Here is a 24,263-nt window from a genome sequence, read left to right as displayed (position 1 = left end):
GACATTCTTCTGCTAAGGGACAGGCCCAAAAAGCGTCTTTTAAATCTATCACACTGTACCAAGAATGATGAGGTCCTAATTTGCTTAACAACGTATAAGGATTTGCTACAACCGGAAACCGTGTTATTGTTCTTTTATTTATTTCTCTTAAATCATGTACTAGCCTGTACTTCCCATTTGGTTTCTTTACCGGTAAAATTGGTGTGTTAAATGGTGACATGCAGGGCTCTAAAATCCCCTGTATTATTAGTCGATCAATCTCTGGCTTTAATCCCTTCCGTCCTTCTAGGGATATTGGATATTGTTTAATTCTTACAGGTGTTTGTGGTTCAGTAATTTGGATCTTTATGGGAGGAATTTCAAGTTTGCTAATTGTGTCCGGAGAATACCACACATCCGGACTCATTTGTTTATGATCTTCTACAGTTAAGGGATATGCCAATACCGTCAGCTCCTGATCTTTCACTTTAATTTCCAACTGTAATTCAACAATCAAATCTCGCCCCAACAAATTAAATTCTGCCTCGGGAACTAACAAAAGTTCTCCAATTCCAGTCTTAGTTTCAGATTCGAATACTACATTCTTAATTTTATTTACCCTAAAAGGTTCTCCTTTTGCCCCTATTACTTGTACCTTTTCAGAAGAAATTTTACATCCCCTTGGAATTTGTTTAATTGTCGATTTTTCAGCTCCCGTATCCACCAAAAATGTAAATTCTTGTTTTTGGGGACCCAATTTTAAAGTTATCAAGGGCTCACGATGACTCCGGTCCCCCAAAATGTAGAGCCCCTGACACCCCTATTCTACCTTTACCATTTCTTCATCCCTAATTCTTAATCGACAGTCTCGTTTAATGTGTCCTTTTCTCCCACAATAGAAACAACTGCCTTGTTCTCTTTTTACTGTCTGGTTCTCTTTTTTCCACCCAGCAGTTCTATGTTCGGGAGGCCTACTCTTGCAGTCCTCCCTCACTGCCGCTACCATCATTTTTATCTGTCGCTTACTGCTCTCCTCTTCTCTCTTAACATATACCCTCTGCGCCTCCCGTAATAATTCGTCCAATCCTCGATCCTGCCAATCTTCTAATTTTTCTAACTTCTTTCTGATATCTTCCCATGACTTAGCCACAAAATGGATTTTAAGTAGTACTTGCCCCACAGGAGTACTAGGATCTACTCCTGAATATAGTTGGAGACTTTTTCTTAACCGCTCTAACCATTCCGTAGGACTCTCATCCTTCTTCTGCCTCTCACTAAATGCTTTATTAATATTTTGACCACGAGGTACTGCCTCTCTAATTCCTTGGACCACAATTACTCTTAAATCCTGCATATTAATTCTATGTACTGGGTTCTGATTATCCCAATTTGGATTCTGTAGAGGCCATTTAAGGTCTGCTTGTGGTCCCTGGGCATGTTGGGCATCCCATAAACGCATCCCTGCTCTCCTGATCATATCTCTTTCTTCAGCAGTAAACAACTGCCCTAGGATGGATTGCATTTCTTCCCACGTATAAAGACTTGGCCCCAAAAATTGATCAACTCTCTCTGCTACCCCTAGTGGATCCTCAATTAAACTGCCCATTTCTGTCCTCTTAAATTCTCGCAAATCAGCAGAATTTAAGGGTACAGATATATACCCTATATGTGGTTGCGGTCCTCCCATAGGCATTTCTCTTAAGGGGTACATCTGAACTGCCCTCGTCTGGCTCCTAGTTCTCCGTCTAGAAGGAGAAAATTCTGACAGAGGGGGTGGTGCCCTAGGAGTTTCAGGAGTTACAGGAGAAGATGGTGGTGTGGCAACAGGAGGTAGTGATGGTGGGGTAACATGAGACAATTGTGGTGGGTCAACCGGAGGCGATATTAGTGGGACAACAGGAGGCGATATTAGTGAGGCAACAGGAGGCGATATTAGTGGGGCAACAGGAGCAACTTGGGTAGCAGGGGGTGATATTGGTTGAGCAGCAGGGGGTGATGGTGAAGGGGCAGCAGGGAGTGATAGTGGTTGGGCAGCAAGAGGGGGTGATAGTGGTTGGGCAGCAGGAGAGGGTGATAGTGGTTGTGCAGCAAGAGGGGGTGATAGTGGTTGGGCAGCAGGAGAGGGTGATAGTGGTTGTGCAGCAAGAGGGGGTGATAGTGGTTGGGCAGCAGGAGAGGGTGATAATGGTTGGACATAAGGAGGGGGAATTAAAAAGTCCTCATCTCTCCTCTCTTTCCTCTTTTTCTGTCCAACCTTCACTTCTTTCAATGGATTTAATGCAGCCTGGGGTGTTTCTAACCATATCGCTGCATATTGACTTTCCTCCAAATTAAGAGGTTCTTTTTCATTAACCCAAAAGTTTAATAGTTGTCTTAACCAATCCTTATCAGACCCATAGACCGGCCATATAACTTCTTTAGAAATTTTCTTCCCTCCCCATACTTTGGTACAATATTCAATCATTTTTTGTTTGCTCTTCCCTATTGCTCCTGGGAAGTGTTTCCACTCTTCTAAAATAAATGCTAAAGGGGTATTCTTAGGCACCAGGGGTACCCTCCCCATGGGTGTCGAAGGCTTGCTGCCCTTCGATCCCATCTTCTGGAATATCTTCTCTCACACACTCACTCGCTCCCCTTATTCCTGGCCCAGTCCCTCGCGGGAGATGGGAACCGCAGTACTAAAGGGTCCGCACTCGCTTGGTTCAGTATGTCGAACCTCTCATTCGTTATATTCCAGGATAACCAACCCCGCCCGGACGGCCAATCCTCCCCGGATTGTTCCTTGCGCAATACCTTGCGCAATACTTACGCGTCCCACGCGTCTTCGTCCGGACTCCCGTGCACAGAATGTTTATGGGATTTTACCGGTTCCTTTTGCTCAATATTCTAGATTTTAGGTTCGTCGGTAAGGGTTGAGTGGACTGACAGTCTCCGGAGCCGCAAAATCACTGCGGGGGCCCCCTCCGAAGAGCCACCATACACTATTCCCTTATCCGAGTCACGGCACCAAATTGTTATAAATTGACCATGTACTCTGAGTCTTTTTAAACCGAATTAGAATTTATTTAATTGTAGCAAGTAGAATAATGAGCAAAACAGCGCTGGGTGACAGGAGAGTCTCAGCTCTGCTAAACTGCCACGCCCACTTTTCCTCACGGCAGGCTTTTTAAAGACCCCTCTTCTTGTTACATTTCTCTTCTTGATACACTGCGCATGTTCCAGTTGTTACCAAGGGCCTTCTCGTCTGCTCTCGTCTCTACGTCACCAGGCTGTGATCTTAATGCTCCACCCACTTTCCAAAACAACTTACTACAATACTTTAATAAAAGATTTCTAATACATATAACAGTTTAATAAACAATCCACAACATTTTATAACAATAATTTAAGGAAGATTTTATTCTGTTTAATCCTTGAGAGAATTTTGGACAACAAACTAAGACAAACTTTAAAATTTCTACCCATTTTACCCCGTAATAATTTGTTTCAGAAAAGTGTTTGATTTTAAAAAAAAGTTTACGACTACAAAAAAACGCAAGATACTCCTTGGAAAACTTCACTGCTGCGAAATTAAATTTACAAACATGATTTCTAACATCATTCTCTAAATGGTTACCGCATACTTTGTAAATATTTTTTTTTGGTCTCAAAGAACCTGGTTAGAATGGGAGCTCAGTCCCAAGCACTTTTCACTGCTCACAGGCAGCGGGATGGGCAATGACTCAGGATTCCCCACAAGACTGTGGAAATGCTCTGCTGGCCAAGGGGCTGTAACTCCCATCTGCTCTGGCTCCTGAGCCAGCCTGCCAGCTCCACTGGGCTTCCAGAGAGGAAAAACCTTCGTCTGACACTTGCTGTGGCTGCCCGCCTCGCTGCAGTTGGACACCACTCCTTGCTGTCACTGTAAACAGCTTATTTTGGGTAATATTCATAGTTATTAGCTGCTGTCACACTCCTCTGAAACAAGACCATCAAACATTTTGAAAATCATTTCCCTCTAGCACTCGAGGTGTTTAAAATGGTATTATGCATTTTTCTGAAAGGGAAAGTGCAGTCAAGCTGAGAGGGAAAACACACAACTCCAGCAGCCAACCCAGAAGCTCTTAGTGGTTCCTCCCTGCTTTAAGAACTTCACTTCTAGGACTGATGGCAAAGTATCGCTTCCCTAAAGAAATTTTCCTCAGTCAGCGGTTTTCTTTTGCATTTTTAAAAAATTATTATCTTAGAATCTTTTTAAAAATATCATCTCATTATCTCACATCTTGCTGTCGATTCATGTTGCCAGGTGTGGAAGTGATAAATACACACTCAGCACTTGCGTCATGTTATTTTATGAAATACTATTACCACATTTATTCTAAGTCATTACATTACATACTGACATGAACTGAAAACTGTAACCTGGCTACTGCAAAACAGCAAGGCACCAACACACCCCCACCAGCTGTAACTGGTGTGGAGGCCTTGCCCAAAGCATCCCAGACATCTGGGATGGAGTGAGGCAGGAGGTGGGATGCTCCCACCTTCAAAAGTGACCTGGTCTGCTCGGAACATTCTTGTACTGACAGCAGCCAGTACTTGTACTGCACCAGCAGCCAGTGGATGGGTTCTGCCTGAACCCAGCTGCTGCTTTTAGAAAGTTTGCTCGGAGCCAAAGCCAGACTTTACATCTCAAGTGTGTTGAAAAAAAAAAAGCGATCAAGTGTTATCCCTGGTTTTGGTTTTGAGCTGTGTATTGATGTAGGAGCCTCTTTTTTCCTCTTCTTTTTTCTTTCCTTCTTTTTTTTTTTTTTTTTTTTTTTTTTTTTTTGGAAAGACCTAACCAAACTATGCTCAAGCTCATACAAATGTATTTGGTATTTTCAGCAGAAACCGGGCGATGGAAGACAGACGCAGGAGTCAGTCAAGATCAACCCCATCTCCGAGATCTCTGAGGTAAAACCAGCACGTCCAACACCTCCTCACCACCACCATTCCCTGCCGGGAGTCCCTTCGCCTCCCACCCGGGCTCCGAGCCACCCGCGGGCAGGAAGCCCCGGCCGCGCCCGGCCCCGCAGCACCCTCCTCCCAGAAGGAAGGGGAGGCGGAACAAAGCAGCGATCCCCCCCAACCCCCCTCTTTTCCCGTCTCCGTCATCTCCTACCATCCGTGGACAGAGCCATCTCGATCAGGGTCTCATTCCCTTTCTTGCCCAGACGATTCATGGTGGCCGCCTTTTTTCTCTCTTCTCCCTCCTGGCCCGCGGCTGGGGATGCCTCCCGGGAGCGGATGGGAGAAGAGGGGGTGACTCAGTGGCTGGGGGGCCGCCCCATGCATGCGCAATGCCCGCAGAGGCGGAGCGGGAAGAGGGGGGGAACCGGGGGAGGGAGGGGGGAACCGGGGCCCTCACTGAACCGGGCGCGGTTCCCGCCGCGGGCGGACGACGGGGCGAGAGCCGCTCCGGATCGTGGTCGCCGTGTTTATCCGTGAGGAAGGTGTTTTCCTCACTAAGATCTCCATTAATCCTTCGTTTTTCCGTTACGTAGATAGAGGCGACCGAAGGCGAGCTAGGCAGACATCCAAAAATGTGAATATGGCTGAAATCTCAAGAGGGTTTCTCCGCGCTCCTTTAGTGGATCGTATTTCCCCCACCTCCCTGCCCCCGCTGCGTTTTTTTTTATGAGTTGTTCTTTCATGAGAGAAGAAGGGAAAGGAGGTGGAGTACAGTAATATTCCCTCTGTGGGGCAGGGTTGTGGTTTAACAGAGACCAGAGACCGCAGCTTGCTGCCCCCCAGAGTGGGGCGAGACAGTCTAAGAGGTGAAACTTAGAAAACGAGTGCTTTAATATTAACAGTTTAATAATTCAAAATCTAAAAAAAAAACCCAAAAACCAACCAACCAAACGAACAAAAAACAAACCAAAAAACCCAAAACAAAACAACAACAAAAAAAACCAAAACCAAAAAAAAAAAAAAAAAAACCAAAAAACAAAACACCAAAACTCAGGAAAAACGCAAAACAAAGCACTAAGAGCAATTAATATAGAAGAAAATTTCTCCCCACTAACTGACCAGTGGCCATCCCCTTACCAAGGTTCACCCTCGGATGTTTATTTCTGAGCATGACGTCCTATTGCATAGATATCCCTTGGGTCAGTTGAGCTCAGCTGTCCCCGCTGTGTCCCCTCCCAGCTTGTTGTGCACCCCCAGCCTGCTCACTGCAGGCAGCCAGAGGAGCAGAAAAGGCATCGGCAATGTTACCTCTCAGTAAGGAAAGCATCCCTGTGTTACCAGCACTGTTTTCATCACAAACATAAAACATAGCCCCATGCAAGCTACTATGAAGAAAAAAACAGTCAAAAGCAGTAAAGCCATTCTTTACTGAGCATAAATTTGCTGTTACTTTTGATCCTGCAGGGATGTTAAGAGCAGCACACAGTTCTCTTGCCTACAGGGCAAATTTATGCTGGTGCCAGGCAGTGAAGGATAATGCTGTTCACTGTCCTGATTACAGATTCAGAGCTGGCAAAAACACTCTCTTGGCTAATGATCCTGGGAGAGAGACAGAAATAAGAATAAAGCTTGAGGAAAGGGAAATGAGGCATGAAAAGGTGCCAGAAGAAACACAGATCTTTCATTCCAGGTGCTGGATCAAGACAGAATTTGCCCCTCAGGCTGGCTGAATCCTTTGTGATCTCTAAACCAGAGGGCATCTCTCAGGACCAGAGCCTGATGGTGCCATGGAGGACCTGAAGTTCCATAGAATCATATAATTGTTTTGGTTGGAAAAGATCTTTAAGATCATCAAGTCCAACCATAAACTGCCAAGTCCACCACTAAGCCATGTCCCTGAGCCCCACATCTCTCTGAGGCTTTTAAACACCTCAAGGGAAGGTGACACAACCCGGGCAACCTGTTCCAATGCCTGACAACTCCTCTGGTGAAGAAATTTTTCCCAGTGTAGGATCTGAACCTTCCCTGGCACAACTTGAGGCCATTTCCTTGTCCTATCACTTGATATTTGGGAGAAGAGGCCAACCTGTACCTAGTTCCTACCTCTTTTCAGACAATTGTAGTGAACGAGAAGGTTCTTCAGCCTCCTTTTCTCCAAGGCTGAACAACAGGAGTTCCACTCCTACCATGACTTGTGCTCAGGACCCTTCACCGGATTCACTGCCCTTCTCTGGACACTCTCCAGCACCTCAGTGACCTTATTGTAGTGAGGGGCCCAAAACTGAACACAGGATTTGATGTGTGGCCTCACCAGGGCAGGGTACAGGCACAGCTCCTGTCCCTTCTCCTGGAGCAGGTGCCTTACTGTGTCTCCAACATCCCCATCCCCTCATTGCTGCCTCACTGCTGCTCAGATCATTACCTGAGGTAGTTTCCAACTGACTCTTTGTTCAGCACAGATATTTCATGTGTTTTTTGTTTGTTAGTGTCATCTCAGGGCAGACCTTGAAGCCTTCTATCAGATAAACTTTCTGTATATTCAGCTTTTACTGCCTGATTTATATTCCAAACTGATAAGGAATTCTGGTACTTGGCCAACTGTCACACAATGGAAGTTTCATGACAGGATTTCTTGATATAAAGTTGAAATAAAGTAAGTTCAGGTTGGGCTTGTTTTCCAGGCTACAGGTTGTATTAGGCCTTTAGTTGTTCTGTGCAACTTCAGTGAGTATATTTTTAGTCAGGAGCAAGACCTAAAAATGTGTCTGGTTGCTTTCCAAAGTCTGAAATCTTTAGTTTGTTTTTTAATCTCATGATGCAGGGTGGTGGGAACAAGGAGCACGGGCATGGCACACCAAAGGGCACCTTTAGACAGCTTGTAACTGCACACAACATACAAGTTTTGGCTTAAAAGCTGAATTTTCTTAGCCTTTAATTTTCTCACAACATTATATATCCCAGATAAATATTTTTATCCCCATAAAAGATGCAATTAGAGCCAGGAACAGCAAGAATTGCAGCAACCATTGCTGGGTTTTGCCTTCTAATTACACATTCACTGTGCCCAGCTCCACCCAGAGAAGCCAACCATACCTAAAGCCACAGAAGTACCACATCCAAATGGTTTTGCAGATGGTTTTGCAGATCTCTGTAGGCTCATGGTTTGTTGAAGCACTGAATTTGTGTAAACTACACATTAGCTTGCATAAGTGAGGGGACAGAAGTCACTCTCCCAGAAGACATTCTCTCTGGAAGTCCTTGTACCCGTGGCAGACACATAGGAGTTCCATGCAAGGCCCAAAATTAAGATTTTTTGTATACTCAGAATATAAGCAGCCATTGCCTTGACCCCATGGTTTCACAGGATGTCAAAGTGAGTCAGGACCACGGTGCCTTCAAAAGGCACAGACGATAGTTCATAAGGTGATACAATGACTCCAGTAAACCTGAAGCATTAAGCTGACTGATTTTTTTTTCTTTTTTTCTGGGCTTTCAGTTTCCTGAGCCACTGCCAGCAACAGGCACTGCCAAAGCAAAGGAGGAAATGGGAAACCTTTCAATGGCAGGACCTGTTTATTCCTGAAATACCAATACAACAGCCAGGTATGCCATAATATTTCTGCTTTTGGTGGGCTGGAGTTTGGACACTGTTTCTAATCATAAAAATAATAAAAATACCTAGAAATCAGTGTGTCTAGGTCACCAAAAATTACCAGCAGTGATTACACTTAGAGTCTTTAGGAGCCAGATGTAATCCTTTCTTTGTGCTGAAGGAGAGCGGATAGTTTGTAGCCCTTATAAAGTCCTGCCTTCCATTGACAAGCTTTTTTGAAAGTGTGGAACAGATTTACAGCCTCATATTAAAAAAAAAAAAAAAAGTATTCCTTACACTTCCACTAAAAACACGTATCTACAATATAGTAATTAGTAAAGAAATTAATCTTTTAGAGATCAGTAGGGCCAGATGCCAAGCAGATTTAGAAAGTTAAAGTGTCCCATCCAGTATTATGATATCCAAAACCATAATTCAGTTATCACAGGGTTTTGTTTGCTTGCTTGTTTGGGTTTTAAATGCACCAGAAAGGAAACACAGTTTCTGTGCCTCGGGCAATAAAAACAGTTAAGTTTCAACACAAGCCTGGAGCATGACAGGCCAATTACTGTGAGTGAAGAGGGTTCAGCCCCTCCTGATGTTTGACATCTCAGCTCTCTATACACAGTTCCTAAGGTAAAACCCAGCTGCTTGAATAACACAGCAGGATTAGGCACTATGGAATGCAGCCAGGTTTGCTGATGGGATGGGCATATAGATCTGTGTATTGAGACAGCTAAATGTGTGCTTCAGCAGAGCCCTAAAGCCATCAGGAAGTGAGGAGAGTGCCTTAGAGAGCTGTGGTGCTAAGCAGAAGAATGGAAACACCTCTCAAAGGAAGTTAAAAGTTTTACATAGTATGCAAAATTCATTATTACTCACTGTGGTTTTTTCCTAATCCATTACTTTTCAGTCAGGCAGCTGTTTGCAGAAAGCCGTGCAGGTTAGAAAAACACCTATGATGTTTAAACAAACAAATGACTTTACAGACTATAATCTAGACTTTATATGCACTTGAAACAATATGAGTAACACCAGCTACCCTGTCTGCACTCACCCCAAGGCAAGGAAACTGCATGGGCGGGGTCCAGGCTAAGTCCAGCTGTCCCCTAACAGTGACAGTGCTGGCTGCTGGAGAGGGAAAGTGTGAAACTGGGACACCAGCACTGTGAGTGACACTGGTTTTGAAAGAGCTGCTAGAGACCAAAGTAATCTTAGCAGAAGCCTGTATCCCATTTCAAGCACTCCATCTTAGGTCTGTAATCTTGCAGTTATGCTCCTATAATTGCACTTAAAAAAAAAAAAATAAGAAAAATATATTGCTTTGGTGTATTTTAAAGAATAGAGAGAATACATTTATCTCCTGGAGGTAGAGACGTACTCAAAGACCTTAGAATCATTAAGGTTGGAAAGGACCTCTAACATCATCGAGTCCATCTGTAAGATACTTGACCATGAACAAAATCTATTCACTAACAACGTTTGTGACATGATTCTTTGCTCTCATCATGTCTCTGGGGGTATAGCTCTATCGATCTTGCTAAACTGCTTCTGAAGAGCATGAGTGCAGATCAGTATTTAATTCTGATGGGCTGTGCACTTCTAGGTACACTGACCTAAAAGATTATTGAATGCAGTAGGGTTGGGATGAGGCCACTTCATCAGTTTTGGCATTTAAATGACAATGCTAAATTAAGAAGTTGCATAATCTTAGCAACTTCCTATATGCTTCTGGAGAAATCATTCATTTTCTCTCGTGCTTTTATAGACATTTGAGTTTCTCAGGGTTTAGTGCCCTCTGGTGGTAATAGTGTTTTTCTCCTGTGAAACCCAGAAAGGTGGATAAGTCTCATTTTGTTTCTTTACCTGCATCTGTTGATTATCCAGAAACTAAAAATATATAAAAAAAATTAAAATTATATATATTTTTTTTAAACACAGAGAATTTTGGAGTAAATAAAAGGGAGTGATGTGTGAAAGTCAGAGCATTGAAATGATTCAGGGAGATCAGAAGTTGTAGAAAAAATATTTGAAAAATTGTTTCAGTTCAGTGTGCATTAATCACCTTGGACATTACAGCAGAAATGCCAATTTAGAAATACCAACCTTCTCCTGGTGGTCACAGGAGAGGCCAAGCAGATGATGAGGGGGCGACACCCAGCAGTGAGGAGAGGGATAGAGGAAAGGGCTGTGAAGAGCTGCCCCACCATCTGTTGGCAGTCTCAGGCAAGGCCAAGCAGCTGATAAAGGGGCGATGCCCAGCAGTGAGGAGAGGGATAGAAGAAAGTGCTGCAAAGAGCTGCCTCGCCTTCTGCTGGCGGTCTCAGGCGAGGCCAAGCAGCTGATGAGGGGACGGCACACAGCAGTGAGGAGAGGGATAGACAGAAGGGCTGCGAAGAGCTGCCCCGCCTTCTGCTGGTGTTCTCAGTCAAGGCCAAGCAGCTGATGAAGGGAAAACACCAGGCAGTGCAGGGAGGGATAGAAGAAAGGGCAGCGAAGAGATGCCCCACATTCTGCTGGTGTTCTCAGGCGAGGCCAAGCAGCTGATGAGGGGCAGTGCCCAGTACTGCAGAGAGGGATAGAAGAAAGGGCTGCGAAGAGCTGCCCTGCCTTCTGCTGGTGGTCTCAGGTGAGGCCAAGCAGCTCATGAAGGGGCGATGCCCAGCAGTGCGGAGAGGGATAGAAGAAAGGGCTGCAAAAAGCTGCCCTTCCTTGTGCTGGTGTTGTCAGGCGAGGCTAATCATCTGATGAGGAGGTGGCTTCCAGCAGTGAGGAGAGGGATAGAAGAAAGTGCTGCAAAGAGCTGCCCCACCATCTGCTGGTTGTCTGAGGCGAGGCCAAGCAGGTGATGAAGGGGCAAGGCCCAGCAGTCAGGAGAAGGATAGTAGAAAGGGCTGCGAAGAGCTGCCCCGCTTTCTGCTGGTGGCCTGGTAGCACTTGGTTGTTCATCTGCCTTCTCGTGTTCACAGCTTTTCCACACAACTCTGTGAGACACAGTGACCATAAGGTTTCCAGCCTTTCCCTATCCCAGATCCTGTCTGAATAATGTAGCACTTATCTGCTCACTCAGGGGAACTCTTTTTGCAGAGTGTTGGAGCTGCCCTTGCTGACCTGTCCATCCCAGGCACAGCTCAGGCTGGGCACACAGATGAGTTGTGTCAGCTCTGTGAACATGATAAGCATCCAAGAGCAGCAAGAGCTGTGAATAGCACAGCCACCCTCAGCAACATCAAACAGAATCAGAAGGATCAGCTAAAAAGCAAAGCAGTAAATTTAAGCAGAAAAGATGTATCTCTAAAATCACTGCTTTAAAAAGCAAGAGGTATGAATAGGAGGATGAAATCAATATAATCTAGTAATTTATGTACACATTCTAAACAGGAAAAAGCAGAGCCTGGAAGGAACAGAGTGCAAATGAATAAAAGTGATAAGTAAGAAATCTGTAATATCAAAACATTCTTTGGCTGGGAAGTATATTTAAAATTTCAAGGGAATAGATAAAAGCCCACAAAATGCAAGGTGCTACTTTGTCTTATCTGGTTTCAAAGAGGCAGCAATGCAATTTCTAGTTTTGCTGTTTAGTTCTGACTTCAGGTGGGAAAGCCAAAGTGTAACACAAATAGACCAGCACATAATTCAGTAATTTCTCTAGCTCAAGTCTGCCATTAACACTTTTTCAGTGGCTACCTCTCAGAATGTTAATTCTCCTTTTCTGTCAGACTTCTGAATTTCTAAGGGGAACTATGCCATCTCTAATAAAAGTCAAATATCTTTTCTTGAGATGGTTGCTATTGTCTATAATATAGTTCTTCTTATGAATTGTAAATTGTCTTGTTTATCAGAAGACAAGCTTGTTGTGCCTTCTAACTATAACCTCTTGGGTATCTATTGACGTCTGTGCTTCAGTCTTAAATTGTGCACGAATCAGGAACTGAGCTGGTATAAAACACGTCACTTTCTGGCCTGGCTTTTAAAACCAGTCAACTCCACAAAGACTCAGTGGACATAGTATTTTCCTTCATGCCATTCCATGGGTTAAGCTGTGACATCAGGATTTGCAGATTCAGAGGTCTGACTCTTACCAGCTGGTACCCTGCCCCATCACTTCTCATGGTGCATTTGATGAGTCAACTTTACCCAGGAGGAGTAACACCAGCTTTCCTCATCCATCTCTGCATTAAGACAAGTGATGCTACTTCATTTTTCAGTTCAAAGAATATCTGCATGTTCTGATAGGAGTCTTGAATCATATTACTACTATGACTATCAAGGATGTTTACTCCTTGATTTCCAAGGATCTTTGGAAACAGAAGCAAAGCCTTGTGCTGTATCTGTAAATGCAACAATTCCTATCCCAGTTTTGCCTGATGTTCTCCTGAAACTTGTTAACTCAAGTTAATGGAGTGGCTTTAGTTAATCTCTCTGCTAAAATTACTGAGGAAAAGCTTCATAAAAATTGGCCTTTCAGTAATAGGTCTGTGGCTTCTGATATGATTTAATTTTCCTGGCTCTGACATATTGAGAATTAAAATAGAATGAAATTTTAAAAACTGTCAGTAATCACTGCTCTTATCAATCATTAGACAATGAGGCACCATCTGTATTACCTAACTTTGCCTTGGCCTGCTGCAGCTTTTTTCTTCATTTCCTTTGTACTTTCACAAAGTAATGAAGTTATTAAGCTTCATTTCTCTGTTCTGTTTATAATATTAATATTCTTCCCACACATTGCTATCATGCTCAAATGAAAGCTGAGACAAGCAGATTTCTCTTTACCTTGCACTTATGAGCATCCATGTTGTTTTTAAATAGCATTTCTGACTCTCTGCTTATGGTTTGGTACCTTTGATCCACAGAATTTTCTTAAGAAATTCTGGTGGTCTAAGGGTCTGTAATTATTTTTCTATCTGCATGTTCTATAATTCATATTTAAAATCTCTTCTTCTATTACGATGCCTTTTTTTTCCAAGACATTTGATAATCTTCATTCTGAATTAATTTTCAAGATCATGCTCTGCTGGTAGATTTGGGCTCATATTCTCTAATTCAACACAATTGAGAATGTTGTCAGGGTCAACAGCACTTGTAGCACTTGCTTTAATCAACCTTTCTTAACTCTGATTTTTTTTAGCAGTGAAGAATCAATCATTAGTATTCTTTTACTGTGGTACATTTTACCATATCTGTAAATCATACAGGAGAGATTTGTCCTCCAAAAACCAGAAACTTTTATACAATCCTTCCCTGAAATAGTCATCATCCCATGCTGCAGCTTCATGAGCCCCTCTCTTACGTTTTGAGAAACCCTTTCCACACATCTCTCATAAACCGTTACGATTTTTTTCTTGTTGGTGTCTTTCATTGTTTTTAGAACTGAGATATGGTATGAAGTGATTCTTTCTGTTGCTTTTCTCTCATGAGAAACTCTGAAACAGAGTTATGTTCCTCCCTGTGATTGTGTGGTGCACTGAGTGCAATGACCATGCCTGCATGCTGGATGAGAAGGTAGATTTGAAACGTGCCCTCTGTGGATTCCTAACACTGACTCTTTCAACACTGATTTTAAGTCAGATAAAAAACAGACCTGGCAGTGAAGGGGATGAGCATTGTCATCCACTACTCTTCCAGAACACTTCCCCCTATCACTACTCATCATTATTTTTAATCAAAACAGTCCAGTGATAATCTATCAACTCAAGTGCCAATGACAGAATTATTAACAACGGGAGCATTGCTCCCTGTTTTACACTATACATCTCAGAAGTTGCTTAGCTGGCAGATAAAGGAAATAGATATGTCAGGAAATAGGGTCCTGGATGAATTGTGTGAAAAATGTGCCAGAGGCTTTCCTTGATTGTATTACACCTGTTGTGAACTTGGCCAGGTGAGTTTGGCTTTGTGCAACAAATAATTTCTGGTGACAGGTTTCAAGCTACTATAAATTTGCTAGTGAAATTGGTTGGTTCAGCAGGACATAGACATATCTGAGCCAAATCTAAACAAGCAGCTTGGCTGGAGCCCCATTTTGCTGCTTCAAAATGCAAAGTAACCAGCAGGGATCATGGGGAGGGAGGAGATTCAAAACTGTGTTACAGGCCACAATAGCATTTTATTTAATTCCTGCCAGAGTAGCCTAACCTTAGCTTACTCTTTCTCTCCTACCTAATTTTGTACCTAGATCTCTCTCACCTTGTACCTGTTGTCTAGGTTACCCTAAAACCTGAACTACCTCACATACAATTTAATGACACCCGGGTATAAAAACTTCACCTATTCCCCTGCTAATTTTTTTCTGAATTCTCACTCTTGTGAAATCAGAAGCCAATGCTTTGATGTGGTTTAGTCAGCCTTGTCCTCCAGGACCTTCACTTCCAGACCATCTTCCAGCTGCCCTGCTGAGTTGTGGACATCACTGGAAGTAAGGCAAGAGGCATATGTAGGTATCTCCCTGTACAGAGCCTGAGTGAGACTTAGACACCAAAGTTGGCAGGGTGATGATTCTTACGTGTGACAGGTGTACCCAAAAGCCAGGGATCATTAGGAATTCACATCTAAAATACAGATTTAAATTTGAAAGCATAGTTGGGAGAAGGAAAAGTAACAGCTAAGATAAACCACAGAACAATGTATTAATCCAGAAAGCACTCTTCTTTAATAGGGACTTTTTATTTTTTAAAATTGTTTTTCTTAATGTTTCAGAACAAAAATATTTTCCTCTCTGTGTGTGAAAAACATAACCTAAGAAAAACAACTTCTCCCAGTTCTGGCTTTTTTCATACTTTGCAGTTCTTATTTTCTCTTTTCATGTTACAGTCTCACACTTCTACACAGGGTGAAAATTATGTGTAATCTGAATAATGATTCACTCAGGTTTACTGCTGTATTGTGTACAGTGGTTTATATCAGTGATTCCTAAATTACTTTTTTTTTTTTTTTTTTTTTTTTTTTTTTACCAAGGATTCCTTTGGCATTCCTCTAAATTTCCTAAACTTCCCAGAGTCTTTGAGTTCTCCTCCTCTGTTCTCTCCTGATCCCACTTGTGCTACCTAGGTCTTCTTACCCACCTCCCACCTCCAGATCCCTTCCCTTTCATCTTGATTTTGTATCCCTCTCTTTCCATTCCTCCTCTAAGCAGCCTTCCCTCCTCCTACCTTCAGATTAATTTCTCATTCTCTTCCCAGCCAGCTCAGGGTATCTTTTCCTTTTCTGGTAATTTCAATGCTTTTCCCTAAGGAGGAAGTCAGGCTATGACAACAGTACAGGACTTTTGCTGCTCCCATGGCCGGGCTTCTGCTTTTCCTGGACAGCCACACATTTTCCCTTTTCCTTCCTAGCAAAACCAGGTTTCATGCTGTCTGAAACAGAGATTGCTGTCTGGGAGATAGGTGCTGTCACAGCAGTCTCCTGGTGTCCAGCAGTTACCCTTGGGGACCAGCAAGTATTTTATGTTGCCCTTGAATGCATCCCTGCCTTCTTACCTGCAAGTATTTGACATAGAACATTTGACTATATAAAATATCTCAGCATCAGACTCCATGGGCTGTTGCTGATACTGTTCTCCTTTGTTCCCAGTGCAGTCCCTTAGGAAGTGTTAAGGTAGCATCCATGGTGAATAAATGTTTTTCTGTTTGAAACTACTGATGGCCCAGACCTATGATCCTAATCCTGAATTGTTTGACCATTTTCAGGCAAATTTTGTACTAAAATTAACAGCTCAATTTTTTTCTTTACTGCTATAGTGTCACAGAAAAAAAGATAAAAAGCTTGTCAAAAACATTCATTTTTAGATAGCAATGTGTATCTTAGATAAGGATAATCAAGTGCAAAACAGCTATAATTTAGAAGATCTTTAGGCATTACACAGCAAACAGAAATGCTTTTCAATAAGGATTTGATACAAGTTAGAAATAATTTTCATTTCTTTTAAATTAGCATCTTACATTCCCAGAGGCTTTGTCTTGGGCTTAAAGTGCACAAAGAAGAATATTGTTCCCTGAAAAAGCTATCCTATGTAATTGCTTTTTTCTTTGCCTGTAATCAATCATTCTTTCAGTGAGCCTGGTCTTACGTGCTGCTCCTTGGTTGCAGGATACTTCTTGCTGGATGTTACCCATGGCTTTAAGTTACTGTAAATATGATCATCCAGTTTAGTCACCTGTGGTTAGGTTCTTGAACACAGTATTTTGGTTTATGAAGCTGGTGATGGTGATGGAGAAATGCCAGATCACCAGAAATGGGGAGTTTGAGCTATCTCTTGTTAGCATCTCCTACCCCATGGAATATCTTGCTATTAAAAGCATTTTGTTCAATGGACTTGTTGGTGACAGAGTAAAGGAAACTGACTGTAATCCACTGGTTTGGGCACTCACCTGGTGTACTAGAAAACCAACTGTGTGTTCCAGCCCCACAGGGATAAACCTTTCTGTTAGGAAGGCAGGTGTGAATTATGCATGACTAAAACACAGTACAGAAAATTACATTAGCATATGTAACACAGAGAGTGTTAAGTATAATCACAGTAGCTGTACACAGCAAAGTATAGATGAGTAGAAAAGCAGTGGAGCAAATGCTATTCCTGCTGAGTAACCTTTGTGTGCTTGCAGAAACAGATTCCACTCTTCCTTTACCTTGTATAATCTGGTTATTTGCCTGGCACACTTTTTAGTCAAAGCTTGGTATGTAGCACAGATGAGAGGTTAATGATCAATTCATATTAAGCCTCAGATGAACACCAGGATTAGACAATTCACATCTGATATGCCCTCAGATGCTCACAGAATGAATAAAAACCCTCACATTTTAATTTCTCAGGCACTCTGCAGTTGCAGATTGGAATTGTGTGGATGATGAAGCAGGGTGCCAAGCTATACATTTGCTGGGGAGCTGGAGGATGGAAAATAAATACATGAGTATAGGGAATTTTTGGAGCCATGGTAGAAAGGTATCTTAGTGCAGTTCTCAGTCCAGAATATGTTTAGCTGCTGCCCATTCAGCAGAGAGAGACTTATCTGAAATTGAAACACCTCATACTTCTTGAGGCAATTTTAAGGACATATTTTAAGACCATTTAAAAAAAAAAAAAAAAGTCAACTTTTAGTTTAGGCTTTGGATAAGATGGTTTCAACCATCCCTGAGTACATAATGTCCTTCCAGTACCAACTGTTTTTGGTATAACAGCAATATTCACCAACCCTTTCTTTGGAGAGTGAAAGCCACTTTGACAGCAGTTATGCAGCTTTTGACTACTGACTAAATATAAAATGAGGGACTCACAGGTTATGGAAATTAGCAAACAATGCTGGTGATGTGATCATGTAAACTTGATGCACTTCTGCTTTTATAAAAGTTCTTATCAACTTAAGAGTAAGCTGGTGTCTTTGTGTATAGTTCTAGAAATGCTCTAATGTCTGAGTGAATTCATTAAATTTAGGGTCTTTGCTGTTTCCGCTTCCTTAGACTCTGTTTTTTTCATAATCCCTTAGAAAAAATAGTTCAAGTCTTATCAGTGCTTAACCTTCTGTTTTGTTTCTTGTTAGCTAGGGCTTATGTTTTGAGTTCTGATACCAAGAATACCTCTTAAACTGCATGACTCTAATTCACTCTGCATTTGTATTTGCTGCATTGGTTCTGTTGTTTTGACATTCTGCTTTCACTGAATGTTTCATGGTTTCTTTATATTTATGCTGTAAGAAAGTTATTCATAAGCTTTAAGATGATAGAATTCTTCCATCTTTCCCTCTCCACCTCACAGAAACTCTAATATATTAATGGAGTGATTCTGTGACTATCAAGTGTAGAAGTGGTAGGGTTCAGCCCTAGTGCTTCCTCCCCACAGTTATCAAGCTTTATTTAGTTATCTTGATGAAATTTGTTGCTTACTGGGGGAGCAAATGCTGTGCACTGCAGGGCTCCAGGTTCTGTCACAGCCCTAGTCAGACTCCTTTGTGTATAGAGTTCATAGAGTTATTATTCATTCTATAAATTAATCCACTATATTCCTTTAACAATGGAAACTAAATGCATCATGCTAAAATCAAATCAATGTCATCTGTATCAGTCACCAGGGGTCTCTTGATCTCTTTGTAGCAAGGATTTTGTTATTCAAACATTCCCCACAAGCTGTCAAATGGTCCAACTCAATAACAACTAATAAAGCAAGCACCCCTTAAAAATTTCCCCAGGGAATCTTTTTAAATTGAACAGGGAGTAATAAATCTTGTAGTGTCAGTAATGGTGAAAATGTTCATTTGGTTGACTCTACTATGTGACTCCTCAAGTGAAATTTCAAATGCAGGGTTGGGAAGATGGCTGCTGCTCACATTTACTCTGGTGCTCTCTTGCCTGCAGCACCAGTTACAAATCTGTGGTAAGGGCTATCTGAGATGGGCTGTACAATAAAAATTACTCTGGTGCTCCAGTTGCTTTCTCCACCTTTAAATCTCAGCTCCTGGTTTTAGTGACATCCTTAAATGTAAGTTAGATGACAGGGGTGAATGTGCTGATAAGACTTTCTCCCATGGTTAACAGTTCCTAGCATACAGCAGCAATGTGTCCATCTGCTTAGAGTAGCAGGAGCCTGATTTACTGTACCATACAAAGGTGGGTTAAAACTACTATCAGTAACATTATTTTCTTTATTACACAAAGTGTGTAAAAAAGGGGCTGCATGGTGTAAATTTAGTCTACTGAGGGCATTTCAGTGAATAAATTGTGCTAGACGTTCTTTTCATCCTTTTTAGCACAGATTTTTTTCACAGATGTCATTTTTGGGCATTAGACAATTTTTTTTTCTCCTGCTGTTGTGAAAGAACTGCAAGTACTGACATTAAACACTTTGGGAAATTTGTTCTATTCTTTTTATAACAAGTGAAAGCAGTCCTGCCAGAATTCAAACTTTCCAGAGTTTTAAATTTCTGTTTTGTCATGTTATTTCTTAGGTACGTTATATTGTCTTAAGAAAACTAATTAAGCAACTATTTTCAAAGTCCCAGTTGCATTCTTACTCCATATAATCATGCTTTTTTTGTGTGTGTGAGGAGGGTTTTAACATTTTATATCTGCAGTGGAAAAAAAAAGATGACTAATAAAATAGGGGTTTATAGTATAAATTTGTAACATAATAACTGTTAAAAATTCCTGATTACCGGATGTTAATGTCTGGGCTTTGGTTGAGCACCAGAGTGGCCTGGAGATGGTAGAGTTAAGGACTTTGCTTTGCTTTGAGACTTTTTGAGATCAACCTAGGCTCAGCCCCAGCCCCAGGATGGTGCCTGATGCCCCCCAGTGCAAACCCTGTCTGCCCAGCTCCTGGCTGGGGTGGTGGCACTGGCTCAGCTCCCAGGTCCTGCAGGGTCCCCAGCACATTTCCCTCGTGTGGCTGTGCAGATACAGCCGGCTCTGCTTCAAACCCTCACCCCACGGGCAGGAAACTCGACCAAGAAAACATCATCCCTCTGCCTAAGCCTGGGCAGAGCTGGGTGCTGATTGTGGAGCAGGGCTGAAGGCAGATCACCCCGTCACAGACAGGTCACAACCCCTCACAGACAGGTCACAACCCCTCACAGACAGGTCACACCCTCACAGACAGGTGATTCCCCTCACAGACAGGTCACACCCCCTCACAGACAGGTCACCCCCTCACAGACAGGTCACACCCCCTCACAGACAGGTCACCCCCTCACAGACAGGTCACACCCCCTCACAGACAGGTCACACCCTCTCACGGACAGATCACACCCTCACTAACAGGTCACACCCTCACGAACAGGTCACACCTCATAGATAGGTGACTCCCCTCACAAGTAGGTCACACCCTCACAGACAGATCACACCCCCTCACAGACAGGTCGCACCCTCTCACAGACAGGTGACCCTCCTCACAGACTGATCACCCCCTCACGGATGGGTCACACCCCATCACAGACAGGTCGCACCCTCACAGACAGATCACAGCCCCTCACAGACAGGTGACTCCCTCACAGACACCCCCTCTCACAGACAGGTCACCCCTCTCAAAGACAGGTGACCCCTTGTCACAGACAGATGACATCCTCACAGACAGGTGACCGCCTCACAGCCAGACCGTCACGGTCAGCACGGTCTGTCGCCGTGCGCAGGGTGCCAGGCACGCTGTTGCGGTGAGGGACACTTTGGCAGAGCCAAACACAGGGAAGCTGTGTGTTTGCACACGCAAAGCCCGAATGCATTCCGGCATTCACACACTTCCAACTGTTTCTGCGGGTAGGGAGCCCGCGATCAGAGGGTTCACTTGGGTTGGCTCGGGGTTTGCTTTTCCCCACTGTGCCGCCGCTCGGACCCTCGCTACTCCCCCCCTCGCCTCCCACCATCACTCCCATCCCCGCACCGGAGCGGAGGCTGCGGGGCGGCTCGCGCCGGCAGGGGGGGCTGGCAGCGCGCGCTGCCCAACCGCCGCCCGCAGCGCAGCGGCCGCAGTGAGGGGAGCGCTGAGGGGACAGGACTCGGGGTGTGTGTGTGTGTGCGTGTGTTTCACATCACACCTTGCCTAGCAGGGCAGGCTGGAGTTGAGTTGTTGCTACAGCGCACAGAAGGCTCTCGCGGATTCGTGCAGGGTCACGCTGCGCGCTCCCCCATTTTTTAACGGGTTTTGAGGGCCTGAGGTAGCTCATGGGTGTGCTCCGACCTCGCCTCGCTTCTCAGACTGAGGAAGGAAATAGGTAGAAAGAGTGAACGCTGACCATCAGGTGCAGGGCGGGTTCTGTTTCATAGTCACAGAAATGTCACGGCTGGAAGTGATCTGAGATGACAGAGTCCAACCATCAACCCCCTAAAAACCACCATGCCCCCCAGAGCATGTCCTGAGGTGGCTCATCTACGTGGCTCTTGGATCCCTCCAGGGATGGTGACTCCACCACCTCCCTCAGCAGCCCATTCCAGTGCCTGGCTGCTCTTTCAGTAAAGAAGTTCTTCATAATATCTAGCTAAACCTCCCGGGGTGCAACTTCAGGCCTCTTGTAGTATTATTTTTATTTATTGTGGAGGAGAGGCCAACACTCACCTCACTGCAACCTCTCAAATAGTTGGAGCGGGCAATAAGGTCTCCCCTCAGCCTCCTCTAAACTAAATCCCCGTTCCCTCAGCCTCTCCTCACAGGTCTTCTCTGGACTCTTCACCATCTTGGTTGCTCTTCTGTGAATTCACTTCAGCAACTCAATGTCCTTGTAGTGAGCTGCCCAAAACTAAACACAGTTTCAAAACTGAACACGTTTCCAGAAACAAACACATTTCCAGGATAGGGCATGGAAAATTGAGTCGGAGCTGTGTGGAGTGCTCTTGGTGGGCTTCTTGAGTTGTGTTTGCACCAGAGGATCCCAGAGCCTCAGTTGTGAGGTGAGACTGCCTTCTGCTCAGTGTTGCCTAGTAAAAATAAATAGAAGAATGAAGTGTTTTCTGCTGCAGGGGGCTCAGAAGTATCTGCGTGCCTAGCAGGCTGTGTTCCAGAGTAATGACCTCCCAACTAAAGATGGGTGTTGCAGGTCCTGCCCTGGATGCTTTGCAATGCGCTTTGTCTATAGGTGGCAGTGAGCCTTTTCGGGATACTTATCAGGTGATAAATTGTAATTTATCTCCTAGCAATTTACATCATTCAGGATGTACAAGTTCTTTTCCTGTTTTATTGAAGTTTTTCTTGAGAATCACAAGTCTTGAAATTTAAAACTTCTTCTGATTGTATATAAAAATATGTAAAATATACTAAGACTTGCTTTTCAAGTACTATAGAATCATCAAAAGGAATGCAGGACTGAAGGAAAGTCCCCACATCATTGGTTCCAGCTATCTGCTATTGCAAGCAAGTTTGTTTTATAATTTATTTTACAAAGTGAAGCTGATTGCTGCATGATACTTTTATACTTTTTTTTTTTTTTTTTTTTTTTTTTTTTTTTTTTTTAATGTGGTAAAAAAAGAAAGCAGGGAAACCTTTCTAGATCATTATTCTGGGTAAGAAAGTTCCATAGTGAAAACTCTGAATATAGCAAAGGAGAGTGGTGGGTTTCTGCTCAATTTGTTTCCTGCGTTGTTACCTTTAAATGAAATCAACATTGTTTGGAATTGCTTTCCATGACAGGCTTTGTAGTGCAATGCTCCATCTTTTGCACACAGGGAAGACACAGAAATACCACCAATAATATAATATCAGCAAAACCTTGTGAGAAAGAATGTCTTAATTTTCTGGTAGCATGATGCTACAGGAGGCATTCTATTTGTCACCTAACCATTAAATCATCATTTTGAGATCACAATCAATTTCTGCTACCCCAACCCCCAGTCTTTCATCAGAGACAGAATTTTTTTGCTGTGTACTTTCACCAAGTGATTTTCTGTGACTGAAACTGCAATTTCAGTGCCCTCTGTGTCTCCCAACATAGACCACAGCAGTGAATCAGAGCTGGTTGTTGTTCTGGCATTGTAGAAGCTGGATACAGATGAGAGAGAGAAACAATAAAGGACAAATATTTATGTTTAGTTGGAAGATTCCTCCATCTGTGTACAGACACTTGTCCGTAGTTTCTGATTTTTTTGGCAACTGTTTCATTTCAAAGAAGTATTTGCAGTCTTCCTTGGGCTGTTCCATCAGCAGCTTGAAATATAGCAACAAGTTAAATTTCAGGCTGTGATCAGACAAAGCAAACATGGCAAGCACTGTAATGTGAGAAAAGTCCCAGGCATCACTAAATTCCTATGCTACAGCAGCTTACTGATTTAAAACGGACTACTGACAACTGTTTGTTTTACACATTTGCTCTCAGGAGTAATCTCCAATAATATTTACTGATAAGCTTAGGATCCTTTGCTTTTTTTTTACGTGTAAGTATTTTCGTGCTTGGAGGGATCCTGCTGAGTTTGCAAACATTTTTTTCCTAAGTTTCTATCTTCCTACTTGTAATGCATCCTGTTATCACAATGGATGTGCTGCATGAAATGGAAAAAGTTTATCAACAACAGGTTACATGAGTGCAGTTCTTTCAGACAAGGAACCTGATATTGTCTGGAAACAGCAAATGAATTCATACAACCAGATTTTGTTTTGTGAGTCAATATATTATTGTTCCAACTAGATCCTTAGATGTTGTTCTGCATTGAGGGATTTTTTTCAGAATAACAGGTTGTTAGAGGCTTGACAGAGATGGAAATGTGCAAGTCTCTGAAATGACCCTTTCAGGTTACAGACTTAAGAGGCAAAGGACCATTAATATAATTAGGCCCCTATTTTTTGAAGGACTGTACAAAAATGAAGCAAAAAGAAAGCCTGTTCTTAAATACGTAAACATCTGCTCCAAAGCTCAGCAGATTGCTAAATGTTAGAAAATGTCGGGGGATTTTTTTTTTTTTTTAATATTTAGCTGATGGAAAATCCTCTTGAGAAATGAAGGCACTGAAGGTATTTCTGGATACAAGGAAAAAGCAAAATTCAAAGGCAAGTGCCCAGCTGGTGTGTCTGTGTTGAGGCTGAGGAAGAAGCAAGTTGGAGCATGCAGCATGGCAAGGGAAGGAAGCAGGGGGTTGGATGTGCTGCTTCCCTTGCAGCCCCCTTACCTGGCAGAAGAGGAATAGAGCTTCTGCACTTGGCAAGTTACCCAGAATGGGTCTGTAGAAAGAAATTAAAATTGCCTTTCTATTTTCCAGCTGGCAAGAAGTGTACACACATGTATTGCCACCTCCTTCCTTTTCAGACAAACTCTTCCCATGGAAATGACTATTTAAAATATTTGCCCCCATTCTA

The 24,263-nt window shown here is 43.0% G+C and overlaps 1 protein-coding gene across 6 annotated transcripts in view; it reads right to left on the bottom strand.

Moving 5' to 3' along the window:
• The window catches only part of ANO5 (anoctamin 5), a 55,709-nt gene extending 50,411 nt beyond the window's left edge, over positions 1-5,298 (bottom strand). For 5 of the 6 annotated variants that reach the window (XM_071762460.1, XM_071762461.1, XM_071762465.1 and 2 more), the window contains exon 1: positions 5,123-5,298. In XM_071762460.1, coding sequence (XP_071618561.1) covers positions 5,123-5,183 — 61 coding nt within the window. In that variant the 5' untranslated portion in view covers positions 5,184-5,298. The remainder of the gene's footprint in view (positions 1-5,122) is intronic. The other variant, XM_071762466.1, reaches the window with a different exon arrangement.
• Positions 5,299-24,263: the final 18,965 nt, after the last annotated feature.

Source organism: Heliangelus exortis, chromosome 18 (genome assembly GCF_036169615.1).
Source record: "Heliangelus exortis chromosome 18, bHelExo1.hap1, whole genome shotgun sequence".
In the NCBI taxonomy this organism is placed as follows: Eukaryota; Metazoa; Chordata; class Aves; order Apodiformes; family Trochilidae; genus Heliangelus; species Heliangelus exortis.
The sequence above is the reverse complement of the archived record's forward strand: the minus strand, read 5'-3'. Positions and strand labels throughout refer to the sequence as shown.